We start from the raw sequence: 17659 nt of genomic DNA on the forward strand, positions 1-17659 counted from the left end.
GCTGGTGCCAAATGTAAATCATGCCACTGAGCAAACCATTTACTTCAGCCAGCTCTTTTTTCATAGTATGATTTTACTGATAAAGGCAGCAGTGTGTTGGTTTACATTCTGGTGCAAGGCCTTGCACCCACATTTTAAGTGGCACTGATCTAAAAAGCAAAAGGGCCACAGAAGTCCAAGTGTAGAAGCTCAGTAGACTCATGCACTGACAATTTGAATTCTTCATGTATAACAAATTCTATGATCCGGAAGACTTACACATTTATCCTCCCAAAGCTCAGGGTACACCATGAGAATTCTTCTAGCCAGAGAGCCTTGGGGCAGAGAACAAAAGCACTCCTTATCACATCTTCGATTTGAGGCAGCTTGAGCAACCTCTCTTGGCTTTGAAATGTCCGTGGCCTAGAAAAACAGCTGGTCCTGCTGGCCTCATCTTACCATGCCTATCACTGGGCATCTCTTTATTCTCAGGAAGAAGGAACCCAACTGTGAAGAGGCAACTCAGGCTTTTCATACCTTCATGTCTTTGCATACCCTGTTCTCCTGCACCTGGAATGCCATCCCTCAAACCCACCACTCTTCTTTGCTTGAAAACTATTAATCCTTCAATACCTCAAGTAGAAATAGTTGTTCCATTTTCCACAATATCATAGCATGTTGTTCATATCTCTGGGGTAATAGTCACAGCTGTGTTGTAAAGTATGTATTTGCTTGTATGTATTTACTTCCTCAACCAAATCCTGGGTCCCTCAAGGGCAAGGTGTCACGTTCATTTTTGTATTCTTAGTGCTGAGCACAGTACCTTTGTCCTAGTAGATGTTAACAGTGTTTGTAAAGCACAAGAGCACCTATTTCACCCTGCACAGTGCTAGAAACCCAGTAGACCTGTAGGTAATACTTGCTGAAGGAACTTTTAAAAATACAGCTGTTTTGTGATATTTTGGTTAAACATAATAGCACATGAAACTATGTAAGCAAATTCATATTGCTCAAACTACAAAGACTTAGATTTTAACACTTGGATTGAGAATGAAATTGTTTGTAAAGGTTCGAAGCAGGGCCTTGCAAAAAAATGTACTTGAAACACTTGATCAAGATTCATGAAGTCTGGGGACTTCCTTGGTGGCCAAGTGGTTAAGACTCTGCCCTTCCACTGCAGGGGGCACTGGTTCAATCCCTGGTCAGGAAACTAAGATCCCACATGCCGTGCAGTATAGCCAAATACATACATGAATAAAAATATTCATAAAACCTGGCAATAATCACTTAGCTAATCAATTTTTCAGAGTATCACTGGCTATTTCTGGGATTTTTAACCTGTATTACTTATTTCTTGCTATAAAACAAATCACCCTAAAACATACTAACAAACATTTATTATCTCACGTTTTTGGTGAGTCAGGAATTCTGGGGTGGTTTAGCCGGGTGGTTCAGGATCTTTCATGTAGTTGTCATGTGGTTGAGGTCAAGGTGTCAGGGGATGCAGTCATTTGAAGACACAACTGGGATGGTAGAATTAACTTCCAAGATGGCCACTGGCAGGATCTTCTTCCAGACAGTGATTCAAGAGAATGAAGAAGAAAGAAGATGTGGTTCCTTTTATGATCTGTTCTCCAAAGCCATATACTGTCACTTCTGTTTTAGCCTTTTTTTGGGAAGCAGTGACTAAGATCAGCCCACATTCAAGGAAGGGGTTGCAGCCTCCATTTCTGGAAGGGAAAGATATCTGAGAATTTGTGGGCCTGTTCTTAAGCCATCACATAATCCATTAGCTAGAAAGGCTGGGGTGGCAAAAGTTTGAAGTAAGTAGATTCTCTTTGCAGACTATCCAATTGGGTTACCCAGCACACATGAATACGACTACCTGTAATTAAACACAGTTTATACATACGTCAAATAATTGATCTCCAACATGCTACCTACAGAATTTCCCTTCTAAAATAGATGCGCCTCACTGAGTATAATGTGTTGGAGACAGAGAAGGAATGCATTTAGGACTCAATGAGCATGTATTAAATTGAGTTTTAATAGATCCCAACCTAGGCTTAAACAGGCAAGACCTATTTTTAGGTCTTGAACTCTTTCTTTCAAAAGTCCCTTGCTAAAGAGAAGGAATGAGGATGCACTCACACATACAAGATAAACAAAGTAACCAATTTGAGGTAGGAAAAATGGGACCTTACTTGGTATCAGAATTATTAACAGCCCTTGTTTCTTACCAGTAAAAAACAAACAAACAAACAAACAAAAACACCTAAAGTGGTATCCTCAGTAGAGACTATTTAAATCTTCATTTCAGATAGTTCATGAACATAAGTGAAGTCAAACTCTAATCTAGCCAGCCTTCATGTTCTGGCAATTTTCAGAACATTTGCACTCATCTTAGATGATGTGTTTAGGGCCTTCACATGATTTCAGCCCACAAAGGTAAAAGGGAGTTTAGGGTCAAGAGTAGGACATTCGCTCAGTGAACATTCCACAGGGATAAAGCCAATCTCAGGCAAACCAGTACTTTAGGTAAAGTTTGGAGTTGACATACCCATTTTCCCTTTTCCAGCTCCTCCTCACTCAGGACTATTCTGAGCTGGGAGGCGTAGGGGGATAGGATATGGAAGAGGAAAGAGAGACATCCCTCTAGGAAAACCCAACTCTACCACTTCCCAGCTTTGTGACTTGGTTCAAGTTTCTTACCTTCTCTAAGACTTGGTTCCCATTTTGGATAAGACAGAACTTGCATGTCTAGACAAAAATCGTTCTCCATGGTTATCAGTTATTTCCAGAATTGTTAACCAGATTCCACAGAATTAGATAATAAGAAGGATGAGCTATAGACAATACACAGGTTTTCATAAAGCATCAAGGTTTTCTGAGCTGTCAGCGAAAAACATATACAGATTAATTTAGGGGCTCAGATGTGAAGAAGCTGCCTGCGATGCAGGAGACTGGGTTCGATCCCTGGGTCAGGAAGGTCCCCTGGAGAAGGAAATGGCTACCCACTCCAGTATTCTTGCTTAGAGAGTTCCATGGCCAGAGGAGCCTGGGAGGCTACAGTTCATGGGGTTGCAAAGAGGTGGTCGCAACTGAGCGACTAACACTTACTTCATTAAAGAATAATGGCATTGGGTTGAGCTGAAATACTTTGTTCTTTTTTAGGGCTTGGTAATTCTGCCCTGTTTCTGTTCTCTGTCAGTCTGTCTTGGATCTGAGACTTGTGGATGGATCCACGTTTCTTCATTTAGCCTGAGTAACTAAAGGTTGCGGAAGATAGGCCATTTCCAGGGAATTTTAACTACCTTCCTTTGATGGCAAATGAAAGCCAAAAATGTTCCTCTTTAGTCGGGATTCAAACCAAATGAAACATTGGCTCATTTCAGGTTCAGTTAAAGGAATGTTTTGATGTTCTAGTTCATTAGAAAATATGTAGGTTTGATTTTGGTCTGAACAGTTTTCTAGCTTTACAAACATATGTGTATATACATATATATAGTCCAATTCATGATTCAGTTAATATCTGCGTTCAGTTTGAATTGAGGTTTAGTAAATTGATGCTATTTGGTCTGTAATGTGCATCATAATTTGATTCTTTGTTCCTTAGTGTTTAAGTTGTCTGTTTCCTCTTCTGCCCATGAATAAATCAAAATCTTTCTACTTTATTCCCCTCAAGTTCAGTCCCACGCCTGCCTGCCAATATTGATGGCAGTATTGCCCCAAATGGGATGTCTGTTGCTAAGCCTAAACTTGAGTTAAGGAAAAATCTGATTGTCTATATAATATAGCTATAAGGAGCGCTCATTCTCGCTGGACAAAGCTGATGGACTCTGAGAATATAAGTCCCATTAGCCAAGTTTGTCTTTAAAGTAGGGCAAGGGACTGTGTGGAAAGCAGGTGAAACCTGAGCCCAGAGGACTCCTGTGGAATGTGTGAAGGAAGTTTATGCAGTACTCCATTTTGATTAACCCAGGACTTGCTATTTGATGGGCAAAGGTAAGGCTGGCTTCAGAACTAAAGGAAGATGTTTCTGCGCATCTCTCTCTATTTTTATTTCAGCCTTTAATGTGTTAATTTCTCTCTGTATGCAACTACCTCCCAATTGAATTGGATTGGATTGGATTAAAAGGACAAATTCAGCCAGATGCTGGGAAGGAATCTTTTCTTTTTCTTTCTTTTTTTGAGGAGCCTCCAAGGAAGCTAATTACCCACCCTGGTAGGCTGAGAGGATTGTAATGTAATAATTAGTTTGCTATTCTTCAACAGTGAGTCATTGTTGTAGCAACCCAATGTTCCCCACCCTTTGTCCCCCAACCTATGAGCACCTATTCCTGAAAGTCAAATCTTCCCTGTTCCCAAATTCCCGAGAATGAATGTCTTTTCTACCAAAATGCACATCTTTTAAAAGGGGAGATCAAGGACCACAAAACAGCCAGGTTGGAGGGAGGATGTCCATGGGACTACTGTATCCAGGAGTCCTTCTTTTCTGAACTAAACAGGTTGCTTTGGGTTGCCTAAGATGGAGGAAACCGAATGCTCTGACTGTCCTGAATGTGACTGGATGTACCAACTCAGTCCAATAAAAATAAAATGCAAGCCACAGATGCAAGCTTTGTATGTAATTTAAAATTTTCTAATAGCCACATTTAAGATCAAAGAAACAGGTGAAATTAGTTTTGATCATTTATTTTATTTAATACATCCAAAATCTTATCATTTTGTCATGTAACCAATGTAACAAATTATTGAGGTGTTTTACATTCGTTGAAATGGGATTGTATTTTATACTTACAGTACACCTCAATTGACTAGCCACACTTCAAATGCTCACTTGCCACATGTGACTGTGTGTGTGGGCTCAGCTGCCCAGTCATGTCCGACTCTTTGCAACCCCATGGACTATAACCTGCTCTGCCAGGCTCCTCTGTCCATGGAATTTTCCAGGCAAGTATACTGGAGTAGGTTGCCATTTTCTTCTCCAGGAGGTCTTCAACACACAATATCCTTCTTCTGCATCTGAGAGAAGTTCAAGATAGTGATCTTTTATGTGACGTAAATGCTCTGCACTTTGCAAAATATTCCCAAATCCATCATCTCAGTTGTCACTCATAATAGCACCATAAATTAAGTTGGGAAAAGAAAATTATCCAGTCGGTTTTTTTTAGATTGGAGAACAAAGATATAAAGAGGTTCAGTAAATCTTGCAGTCTTCCCAATATCTATTTATGACTCAAGAATGAGAGCTCAGCTCTCCTGACTCCCATGAAAATAATCCTTGCATTTTCCTTGAGGCAGGGTGTAGAGGCTCCAGAGTGGTGAATAAACAGTCTCTCTTGGATGGCCCTTGCCTCTCTGCTCCTTCTACCTTCCTCGGCTTTCAGAAAAGAGCTGTAGGGAGGCAGGGGTGGGGGTGGTATGTGTGACATTCTCTTTGTGCAGCATAGAACATAGCCATAAATTAAGCACCTTTGTTTCCAGTTCCCATCATAGACCCTCCATCAGCTCCCCTCCTGTCCATCCAAGGGGAAGTGGTGCTCTTTGTCTGTGCCCTTGGTGAAGCCATAGGAAGAGAAAAAGACTTCCCTTACCTCCTCCCCCATTCTGGTTCTTTCTAACACCACGACTTATGTCTAGTTGAAGTGGAAGAACAGTCCTATATCTAAGGCAACTTTTCCATTGCTTAGGAAATGGTTGGAGAAGCAGTATAATGGGGGCCCAGAGCACACCACAGGCCATGGGATGTGGTGGTGTTGACCCATATCCCTGAAGTAGGAGTCCTAGCAACATGTTGTACATTGGGATTTGTGTTTAAATACAAGTGATTCTCCAAATTTTTGGTGGAGTACAAACATTGTTATTTACAAATACTCACACAGTTATGTGTCAAGCAAACATTCTAATCATTTTACATATATTAACTAATTTAATTCCTACAACAACCTTATGAGGTAGGTGCTATTGTCCCCATTTTGCACATGAAGAAACTAGGGCATATGGAAGTGGACTGACCTACCCAGAACCACACAGCTAGGAAGTAGTAGAGCTGGGGTTTGAACCCAGGCAATCTGGCCCCACACTCTACAATTCAACCATTGAACTGTGGTGCTGAAAATGAGACTTTATGATTTGTTTAGATGCCGAGTACATGAGAGACACAGGCAGTAAGTGCTGTTGGAAGTATTGGAGTTTGTGGGAAAGTGAGTTTACTGTGGGCTAGGGTGTTACGGCTTCCTGAAAGAACTGGGGCTTGAAGGAAGGTTTCAATTGGTAAAGAAGTGGATGTTTCTGGCAGCAGAGAAAACATGAACAAAAGAGCAGAGGTGGTAATGAGTATAGCATATTGAGGTACAGACAGGCTGCCATTGAACCTACATCTCCAGCCCCCACCTTCCTTCTGGATATCAGCGCCATGAATGCTGACCAGACAATTCTGCCTCCATGTGCCAAATGCAATGTGTCTACAAAACAAAAATATTTCCCTTCCCCAACCCCCTGACAATAGAATCAATTCTATTCCCTAGGCCCAGCACCTTGGCATTATCTTTGACTCTTCCCACTCTTCAGTCCTTCATGTCTACCATATCCTGTGCCTGTTGTTGTTGTTGAACCTTTAAAACGTCTTCACCTTTCTCACAAAAAAATCCCTTCCTTTCCCTCATCACCTGATGCCTGAATTGCTCAACATACTCTTACATCGTATCTCTGCTTCAAATCTCTATCCACTTAGGCGTTTGCTGTGGTGCCACCACATTTTTCATCCTAAAACACAGCCATTGTATAACTTCCCTGCTCCGAAACCTTCAATGATTCCACATGGAGTTCATTGACCACCCTACCCCCATGGTACCGCTGAGAGAGTCGAGAACCAAGGGCTCTGCTTTGGGGAACACAGCCATAACCTGCACAAATAAAAAGTAATGGGCTTCACTCAGGAAAACTTCAGTCTTCTAATGTCTGACCTGCTAGCTAAAGAATTAGTCCTCAGCCTCCTTAAGTTGGTGAATCACACACCGTGGAAGGGGATTTCCTAACTCAATGCTTCAATTCCTTCCATTTCTAGTAGTGGCCAGTAGTAATAGCAAAGGAAGCTGTCATTATTGAGCCCTCTCTATCTGCTAAGGCACTTGACTAAGTGTTTTATATGTAGTCTGTCATGTAATGCTCAAAACAACAAGAATTGGCATCCACATTATTTTTATTCAAATGTTACAGATGAGGAAACAGACTCACAGAGGGTAGGTTCCACCTGAGGTCACACATCTAAGAAATGGCTAAGCCCGGGTTTAAAACCCTGGCTGATTCCAAAGCATATGTTCTTTCCACAGACTAAGGGCAGTGTAGTTTTTTTCTAGTTCCTGCCCCATAAAACTGGGAGTGAGTGTTGACAACAGGCTTGCTCCACCAGAAACATGTTCTCAGCAAAACCACCTTCAGCTAGAAATAAATATTGTCAGCTTTATCAAGTCGGAGGAAACAATCCTGGCACATCTGTCAGTCTTCTTACAGTTGTCTTCTTCTTGAAGGAAACTGATCTGTGTCAAAATAGTGCAGAAATGGGTGCACACTCTTTTTTTTGCTATAGGGAAGACTCTTACTTTTCTCCTTTATTTAAAAGATCCACCACTGCATGCTGTCCAAGACTCTGTAGGGAATTGATTTAAAATTCAAATTCCAACTTCTGAAGTTACAGAGTCTTACAACCTATGATTGAATTTGGCCTGAGAACCAGACTTGTGATCAAATCAGTGAAAAACTGTTGTTGGGCCCTTAGTTTTTGCTTCCCTATTAGATGAGTCTGGGGAGAAGGACAAAAGCTTTCCCACTGAGCAGAAATAATTAGCCAAACCAATCCACACACCCCGCCCAAGGGCTCTTTGGAATGAATGTATGAAAACCACAGGCTCAGTCTCTTGGCCTTGTTCTGAAGTAAGTTGAAACCACCTTGGTTCTACTTGGATGGCCTTCCAGAAAACCTCCCTGTATAAGTAGGAAGAAACCAGGGTGTCTTTGGACTGGAAGGAAGGAACATTAGAGCATCTCAGTATGAGAAAAGAATGAGGAAGTGACTGAATTGTATATTGAGATCTCCCTCTTCAAGACATTAGGAAATTAGAAAAGACAAGACAGAGAACCAATCACTGAAAAGTCATGGTGGTATGTGATATGCTAACTTTGGGGGAATTTTGAAATAAATCTGTAAGCAAATCCTGAAGTCCACCATCCATTGAGAAGAAGCAGTTTATACCCAGGAAGCAAGTCCTAAACTCTCTGAGGCTCTTCTTATGATTAAAAGGAGACCATTAATTCCTGGCTACCATCTCTTGGGCTTATCAGGAGAATCATGTGAATTCATATAGTGCAAAATGCTTTGAAAACAATTGTAGAAATACATCTGCAATTTTAAAGGTGGCTCTGAAATTATTGTCATAGCTTTTTTTGTAGACTGAGTTATTTATTTTCAGTGAGCAGTATTTCAAAATAGACCTCAAACCCAAACCAGCAGACTTGATTTTGAATTGAGCTCAAATGTGGAGATTCGAATGGGGGGTGGAAAGCCAGAGCTAAGTGAGAAGTAATACTAAATCAGTTTGCTCTCCAGTCAAAGGCTGGGTGAAAAGCACATGTCAAACTGACCCTTTTCTTCCTGTACCATGCAAACTTGAACCCAGAAAGTAAATGACTTGTTTAACTCATTGCCCAGACAAATCTTTAATCTCTGTACCTGGGGCTACTTATACCCACCTTTCACATGATTGCATCTTGATTTCCAGGAAGCAGTCCAGCCTCCAGACAAGGGAATTCAGAGTCTAAGAGCTCAGCATCAATTTGCCAGGCTGGTGACCATACTCTGCCCTTGGCCACCCATGCCAGAAACGGAAATTTCTCCTTGTTCTTCGGAAACTGACTCCTTCTACCTTGTTCTTGACTCCTGGGAGCTCCTATTCCCCTACACATTTAGGTCCCTATAAATCTAGTTAATTCAACTTAGCGACCTTACCCACCATCTTTTGTTGGGGCTTGTCTTGTTCCATTCGAGGGAGCCAAGGATTTAAAGACAAGCACTGGGAAATGGGCAAGCATGAGCCTTCAGAGAAGCTAGTAAGCCAAGATTGTGCCAAGCCAAGCTTGGCAATTATGCTGCAAAGCTGAGGGAAGTGGCAGACAGGGCGCAGATACCATCTTCTCAGAGGATTCTGTGGCATGAGGGTAGTTACATGGCTGGCTGGCCACTCTCTCTGCTATTGTTTCAGGACATTGTCTATGAATGTTGGCAGGGTGAATGAAAGATAGCTCTTGCTAATCACTTTCCAATCTAAACTAGATTGAGTAGGATAAAAAGCCTAGAAGATGGGTGTAAGCTCTGGTGTCTGCTTCTACGTGCTCCTATTTCTTTCTTTTTTTTCTCTGTTACAACTCTTCTCCCTCCTCCCTACCCATGTCAGAAAGTTGTCATAGGAAGGAGCCCCAGGAGCAAAGTGTGAAAAGGGAAGAGCAATGTAGCAAAAACTGAAAACAAACCGAAACATACATAGGCTTTGGAATCAGAAAGACCTGTGTTCAAATCCTGGACACAGGATTTGTTGTCTCTAACTGGAACAAACCTCTGTTTCCCTATCAGAAATTAGAATATGACTAGACTAGGTTGTGTGTATGTGTGTGAGAGAGAGACAGAGGGAAAGAGAGCGAGAGATGAGAAAGAGAGAAAAAGAGTTCCTGGCTTATCACAGACACAAAATAAGCATTATTATCCTGGTTTTTGTTGATAAGATTGTTAAAGCAGCCTAGGAGATTGAACAGTTCCTGATGTGCCTTGTTGTAAAGGAGTAAAAATGAACTGTACAATGAGAAGAAAGGGATGAAAGGATTTGGAATATGAGTAAATAAAAGATGCCAACAGCGAGGCTGTGGTTATGAGAAGGGAAATGAGAGAGACCAGTGAAAGATGGCAAAGACTCCCCCAGTACATTCTCAAATTGCAGCTGAGAAATGGAACCTCCAAGACAGAAGCTAAAGATGTCTGAGCAGAATAAAGTAAAAATGAGGGTTATCAAACTGGTGTTATTTCCAGTCACGCTCAAAATGATGTGCGACAGCCTTCCATGTGGATTTGCCAATCCGAAACTAAGCACGGTTCATCAGACCCTATTTTCATCTTTTCCTGCTACTTCTTTTACTTGACATTTATATGAGTTGGCTTAATAATTCAAGTCAAATGGCACTCTTCCAGATTTTTTTTCCCACAGAACCCATAGAAGAAATGCATATAAGAATATGTTTTACGTCCTCTGTAGACGTAGGAGCTCCTTCAGCTTGTAGGGAATTGACCTTTGCCTGAGTTGTGTGCTGTGTGTTCTCAGTCATGTCTGACTCTTCGTGACCCCATGGACTGTAGCCCGCCAGGCTCCTCTGTCCATGGAATTTTCCAGGCAAGAATACTTGTGCAGGTTGCCATTTCCTACTCCAGGGGGACCTTTGCCTGTTCGTGTTTACATTTTCTCATTGCTCTGTGTCCATCTTTGGGTTTAACTCCATCATGAAAGTCTGGGAAAGTGTCTGCCGTGTTTTTCCCCAACAATTAAATTGTTAATTGTAGTTAAATGGTTACAAACTGATTTTCAAAATGCTTATTGAATGCTGATGACAAAACTAAATCCTTTATTTGCAGGTAGCTTAAGATTGATCTGGAGATTGATTGATTGGGAGAGTGGCAGTGGAACATATATAAACATACACAGACATACAGAGAATAGAGAGGTATAGATGGAACCTTAGTGCTCTAAAATTTTGGGGTGAGAGAGTTACAGAGAATGTTGAGAAAAGAACTAGAAATTGGAAAAAAAAAAAAAAACAACAACCTGTGTGTGTAGCTCTATGGCCAATAAGTGGGAACTGATTCCTATGCAAACATGCTATGGTTAATAACTTCCCCCATTTTGGCAAGACCAGTGGGCTCATGCTCAGGTAAAAAGCTAGATAAAAGGGTAGGTAAAAAAGACAGTTTTCACACTGGAAGTATAGTAGTCATCCTCTTGTACCATGGCTGAGGAACGCTGGGAAACTTGCTTGCCCAAGGACAGAGCAACCGTGTAGAACAAAATGGCAGAACTTACCTGGGGATACCTACATCTTTGAGACTTCCTGGCTGAGGTCAGGGCTCTTCTGAAAGACTTGCATTATGTCAGTTCACATTCATGACCAAGATTGCTCTGCATCTTGAATTCTAGGGGGCCAGGTCCTGCTTGGAGACCCTGAGGCACTGCAGGTGGTGTAGTAACTCCTGCTTTTTCCTGCAGAGTATTTGACTCCTTTGCCACATTGTCTCCATGGACTCTTGCTTCTTCCAAAGTGTCTCTTTTATTCGCCAGAAAGCCTAGTGCCCTGGCAAAGCCTACCTCCCCCAGTCTCTGTGCTGTTTGGTACAAGTCGTGTTCCTCTTTGGGTGGCTTGCATCGTATGTGTACATAACACCCTAAGTTTGCCTGACCTCTAGGTCTCTTTTCTTCTCCCAGTCCATGCTTTACCTCTCCAGTGCTTCAATTTAAGCCATCACCACCTCTCACCTGCATGAATGCATTGTCTTTCAACCAATCTCTTTGCTTCTACCTTTACCCCACCCTAATCCAGTCCACCCACCACGACTGGAGTCATAGTTTTTAAATACAACTTTGATGGTCTCAAACTTGTGATGTATTATCAAATGTACATTTGACAATGTATGATTTCTTTCACACATCAAACCCAAACTTAACTGAAGTCCTCACAAGAGGCCCCCAGGGTCTGGTCTTTATCCTCAACTCCAGTCTCACCTCTCAGAACTCACTGCTGGCATGTATGCTTGAGCCATTTGGAGCTGTTTATACTTCTGTAAATGTACTGTATTCTTTCACGCTGCCATTCCTTTTGCCCCTCCCAGTGAAATTCTGATCTAGACCACACTTTCTACTCTCTCTGCCTAACTAGCTCCAATTCCTCTTCTCTTAATGGCTTTATTGAGATATAATTCACATAACAAACAATTCACTCAGTTAAAATGTACAATTCACTGGATGTTGATAGTTTAGTTATAGAGTTGTACAACCATCAGTATTTAATGCCAGAACATCTTTATCCACCTCTCGCCAAGAAACCTTGTACCTGTTAGCAGACCCTCTCCATTCCAGCCTCCTTGCTTCCCGCTGGCCTGCCTGTGGCAACCATTGATCTATTGGACCTTCTGTCTCTGTAGATTTGTCTATTCTCTAGTCATCTCTCCAGACTTTTTTCAGGTGTTGCCTCCTCTTGTTTGCCTCCTAGTTCCCTGATTTCCAAGCATCTCTGCTGGGCTCCAGTAACACCACTTGTCTGGCTCTGTCATAGCACTTATTCTCCAGTATTCTTATCTGCCTCCCCATTTGAAGTGACTTACTCATCTCTGAAACCCCAGTGTCTAATTCTTGGCTCAGTTTAGAGAAAGTACTCTGGAACTACTGGCCAATTTAATGAATGACTCCCAGGAAGCCCTGACAGGGAGAAAGGCCTCTCAGTGAGTGGGTTAAAGACAAGTGAATACACAGGTAAAACCAGATGGTGGATGCCTAAGTGCCCATTTTTCAGCTCACTTGCACTTGGATAAATTCAGCTACCACCACACTGATGTCTCTTTCATCTCTATAGTTGATGTGAAGGTTCCAGAACCTAGGGAAACATTACCAAAGTGGTGCAGAGGAAGTATATCTTCAGGAAATATTCATGATACATCAGTTTAAGCTTTACCTATGGGATCAACAGCAACACTCTCAGGCCATCTTCTTGCTCAATTTTTTCAATTTCCTACTCTCTCTCTTCCTCTACCCGCTCTCCCCTGTCTTCCCTTCCTCCTCTTTCTCGTCTCCTCCCCTCTCCCCACAGTGCCCTTGGGATATTTGCCTTTTTTAAAAAGCACATTTCAGAATATCTGAGGAACAATGTAGGTCCTTACATTTTAAAATAAATTAACTTAAGCATGAGATGTCTGAACATGAATTCCCTTTGAAAGCTGTTTAATTGTTCCACTTCAATGCACCACATTTCTTTTTACATGATTGGATCTTTTAAAAATCTGGTCAGCAAGGGAATATAAGACAATTTGCAACAACAATGGAATATAGAGATGTTAAATACTAAATCATTGCATTTTCAACATTTTACTGACTAGAGACAAATGGAGGTGCACCCTGACTCTGGCTATTAATGCCATCATCCTTTTTCTGTCTGTAAGCCTTTCTCCTGATTTCAAACTTCTTCCTTCTCTTTCCTAGCAACCTCTTGTCTCTCGTCTCCTTCACTCCTGATCTCTCTCTCTCATTCTCAATTCTCTCCTCTGCCCATTTTGCTGTATGCACCTCTCTTTATGTTTCACACTGTTTCTCCTCCATTTTCTTTTCCATTCTGCTTCCTAATTAGCTCTTTCTCTCTCCTTTTTTCCTTCTGGTCTTTGCACCCATAATGAGGTAGGGAAGAGAGAGTGGGGGGGGGGGGGGAAGATGAGCAGGAAAATAGAGAGGGGAAGAGATAGATAATAGGGCTGTCCTGCACCACATCATCTGCCACCAAAAGGGACATGCCCAAATCACCCAGATGCCTTCCCCTTTAAGGTGAGGCATATGACCTCTTCATGCCTTTTTAATGTCATTTATAAAATTGAAACAGAGTAACATGTTCCCGGACTACCTCCCAGAGATGCTGCTAGGGTCAGACTTGGGAATGAATATGAAAAAGGTTTGAAAAGAACCAGATCCCTGTAATTGGAAGTACTTGGGAGGAGGTGAGGCGGGGAGAAGGGGGGGGCGGGAGTTAGATTACTGCTTTGCACCACAAGGGGATCTAATTAACTGAGGATTGTAGTTCTTGCCTTTCTGAGGAATGTGTTTCTTTTCACCTTTGTTCTACTCATCAAATCACTTGGTCGTCTGTGTAGCGTGTTTGAATGTTCTTAGTGTCTTCAGAGGGGAAGGATAACATGTTCCTTTGTATGCTGTTGATTTTTCTCCCTTCCTTTTCTCTTGCCTTGGGCTAGCAAACGGAACCTCCAGCAGCCAGCTCTCTACCCCCAAGTCTAAGCAGTCTCCCATCTCTACGCCCACCAGTCCTGGCAGCCTCCGGAAGCACAAGGTATTATGTCTCTTATACCTTACTAAACTCCCTTTCACTTGGACTTTTTGGTCCATTAGCTTGAAGCCTCAGGAATCCCAGCAGGGGTCAAGCTTCCAATCATTGTGTTTATTCTTCTGGCCCCTGGCTTAATTCTATTTACCCAAAAGGAAGTGGTATGAAGGACCCAAATACCCCCATTCTGAGCTAATCGTGTCACCAAATGATGGCCCAAGGGATAAACTGAGCTTTGTCCCTCTGATTCAGAGGCACAGCAAACAGGATGGTGAGGGCAACTTAAGTTCCTAGGTCCGGTAAAGGTCATAAAGAAAGTTAGTCCTGAGTTACTCCCTTTAGATTCGTGGGACATTCAAATATGAACAGACCCTAATTTCACTGTGTATTCTTCGTGCTCAGGCCAATTCTGGTACACTGTGGGGAGAGAGGGCATATATTCATTGCACTGACCTTAGGTACCCTTTACACCTCTGAGTTAGCCCCAATAAATATACCATTAAAATAATAGATGTTGTAGAAATTCTCTACCTCCACTTTCCAAACTGATTTCCACCTAGAAATCTCTTCTGTATCAAAAATATGCAGTGGCCATTGCCTTCCACCTCACTTCAGGCCACATAGATGTGGTTTCTGCTGTGACTGTTGTTGTTTACTCCCGAAGTCATGTCCAACTCTTTTGCAACCCCATGGACCATAGCCCACCAGGCTCCTCTGTCCATGGAATTCTCCAGGCAAGAATGCTGGAGCAGGGTGCCATTCCCTTCTCCAGGGGATCTTCCCGACCCAGGGATCAGACCCTCATCTTCTTCATTGGCAGGTGACTCTTACTCCTGAGCCACCAGAAGCCCTCTGCTCTGATTACCACACCATAGAGTGGCTTCCTCTAGGATTCTCTTGTGTTCCCCTGGCTCACAAGACCTGGCATGAGATGGAGAAAGGCAAAAAAGCCACCAATGTGGCCAGTTCCATCACGGAACCATAGAGAGTCAGAGGTAGAAAAGATCTGAGACAGAGGTAAATTTGTTTAGTTTGATTCCTCAATGATCTTGTGGGATTGATATTTTACACATGAGGAAATTGAGACCCAGAATGGTGAAGTTACTTACTGGAGTGACATGGCTAGGCAGCAGTAGACATAAGGTCCTAACCAAGGTTATGACCCTTGGTGTACTGGAGCTGGTTTACACTAGCTCATGAGAGCTGACTGTGTACACTGCTTCCCAACTCTAGTAACTAGAGCTCAGCCATGATGGGAATATTTACACCATGGAATTCAGCAAATGCTATAAATCAGAGTTGTTGTTTTCTCACACAGAAAGCTGGTTGTTACCCATTTAACAGCACACCACTACCTGCCACCCATTTAAATTTCCATTTCTCTACATCAGGATTTTAATTTCCTGGTTAACTCGACCATTACCTGCACCATAATTCCTAATGCTCATTCCATTCCTTTAATGTCTCTTTTAACTTCTGCTAGTGCCCCTGGCTGGAACCTTTGGATTGTTCTCTTGAGCTACTTGGTTTTAACAAAGGAGGATCTGCTGAACTGTCTGTGTAGCCAATGTTACCCCGAGATTGTGAGATGGATGAGAACTGCTTTAGCATTCAACTTTCAGTGATTCTTCTGAGCAACAAGGCTTGTTCATGTGGACATACCAGGATGAGGAATAGCCTACTTTGGTTGTTCTATTGTCTACACAGAACCGCATAGGGATGCTCCACTGTTTCCTACTATGTCCTTGTTCCATGCATTTCTGCCCTTACTTTCCTTCTGGGAAGTGTGACCTATCCCAGTACCTTCCACCAGTACCTTTCTCAAACGGCTGGGTGGGGGTGCAGTCTAGGCATTTATTTGGCCCATACACTTGAGTCTTTCCACTTTTTAATTGATATGTTCAGTTCATTTAGGCTGAGGCTCCACCACCCATAAGCCCACTGGATGAGTGCATTGCTAAACTATTTCTTCTGGTTGGGTTTTCAGGCTTTAGGGGGGGGCATTCTTTGCTGTATTTCATTTTGCTTTTGTTTTAGATTCCATTCTAAAAACAAATTTCACCATTGAAGGACTAGAATAAGCTACAGATGGCAGCCTTGTCAGAGCCTCGCTATTTTCTTTGTATCACTGAGTTCTCAGTGTATCACTTTATTTTTCAAATTGCCCTTTTTAAGATCATACATCATGACCAAGCGGGCTTTATCCCAGGGATGCAAGGATTCTTCAATATCCGCAAATCAATCAATGTAATACACCACATTAACAAATTGAAAAATAAAAGCCATATGATTATCTCAATAGATGCAGAAAAAGCCTTTGACAAAATTCAACATCCATTTATGATAAAAACTCTCCAGAAAGCAGGAATAGAAGGAACATACCTCAACGTAATAAAAGCTATATATGACAAACATATAGCAAATATTATCCTCAATGGTGAAAAATTGAAAGCATTTCCCCTAAAGTCAGGAACAAGACAAGGATGCCCACTCTCACCACTACTATTCAACATAGTAGTTTTGGAAGTTTTGGCCACAGCAATCAGAGCAGAAAAAGAAATAAAAGGAATCCAAATTGGAAAAGAAGAAGTAAAACTCTCACTGTTTGCAGATGACATGATCCTCTACATAGAAAACTCTAAAGACTCCACCAGAAAATTACTAGAGCTCATCAATGAATATAGTAAAGTTGCAGGATATAAAATCAACACACAGAAATCCCTTGCATTCCTATACACTAATAATGAGAAAATAGAAAGAGAAATTAAGGAAATAATTCCATTCACCACTGCGATGAAAAAAATAAAATACTTAGGAATATATCTACCTAAACAAACAAAAGACCTATATATAGAAAACCAGTGTTTTATACACTGGTGAAAGAAATCAAAGAGGAAACTAATAGATGGAGAAATATACCATGTTCATGGATTAGAAGAATCAATACAGTGAAAATAAGTATACCCAAAGCAATCTATAGATTCAATGCAATCCCTATTAAGCTACCAATGGTATTTTTCATAGAACTAGAACAAATAATTTCACTGTTTGTATGGAAATACAAAAAAACCTCGAATAGCCAAAGCAATCTTGAGAAAGAAGAATGGAACTGGAGGAATCAACCTGCCTGACTTCAGGCTCTACTACAAAGCCACAGTCATCAAGACAGTATGGTACTGGCCCAAAGACAGAAATATAGATCAATGGAACAGAATAGAAAGCCCAGAGATAAACCCACACACCTATGAACACCTTATCTTTGACAAAGGGGGCAAGAATATACAATGGAGAAAAGACAATCTCTTTAACAAGTGGTGCTGGGAAAACTGGTCAACCACTTGTAAAAGAATGAAGCTATAACACTTTCTAACACCATACACAAAAAATAAATTCAAAATGGATTAAAGATCTAAACGTAAGACCAGAAACTATAAAACTCTTAGAGGAGAACATAGGCAAAACACCCTCCGACATAAATCACAGCAGGATCCTCAATGACCCACCTCCCAGAATACTGGAAATAAAAGCAAAACTAAACAAATGGGAC

General features: G+C 41.6%; 1 protein-coding gene across 10 annotated transcripts in view; it reads left to right on the forward strand.

The window, feature by feature from the left end:
* The window catches only part of DCX (doublecortin), a 124892-nt gene that overhangs the window by 88472 nt on the left and 18761 nt on the right, over positions 1–17659 (forward strand). For 3 of the 10 annotated variants that reach the window (XM_042241818.2, XM_042241813.2, XM_042241814.2), the window contains exon 6: positions 14024–14121. The exons of 3 other annotated variants lie outside the window; for them this stretch is intronic. In XM_042241818.2, the coding sequence (XP_042097752.1) occupies positions 14024–14121 (98 nt within the window). Of the gene's footprint in view, positions 1–14023; positions 16921–17659 lie in introns of those variants that run through there. 4 more of the 10 variants (XM_060408432.1, XM_042241815.2, XM_060408433.1 and 1 more) reach the window with 2 other exon arrangements.

Source organism: Ovis aries, chromosome X, assembly GCF_016772045.2.
Source record: "Ovis aries strain OAR_USU_Benz2616 breed Rambouillet chromosome X, ARS-UI_Ramb_v3.0, whole genome shotgun sequence".
NCBI classification, from domain to species: domain Eukaryota; kingdom Metazoa; phylum Chordata; class Mammalia; order Artiodactyla; family Bovidae; genus Ovis; species Ovis aries.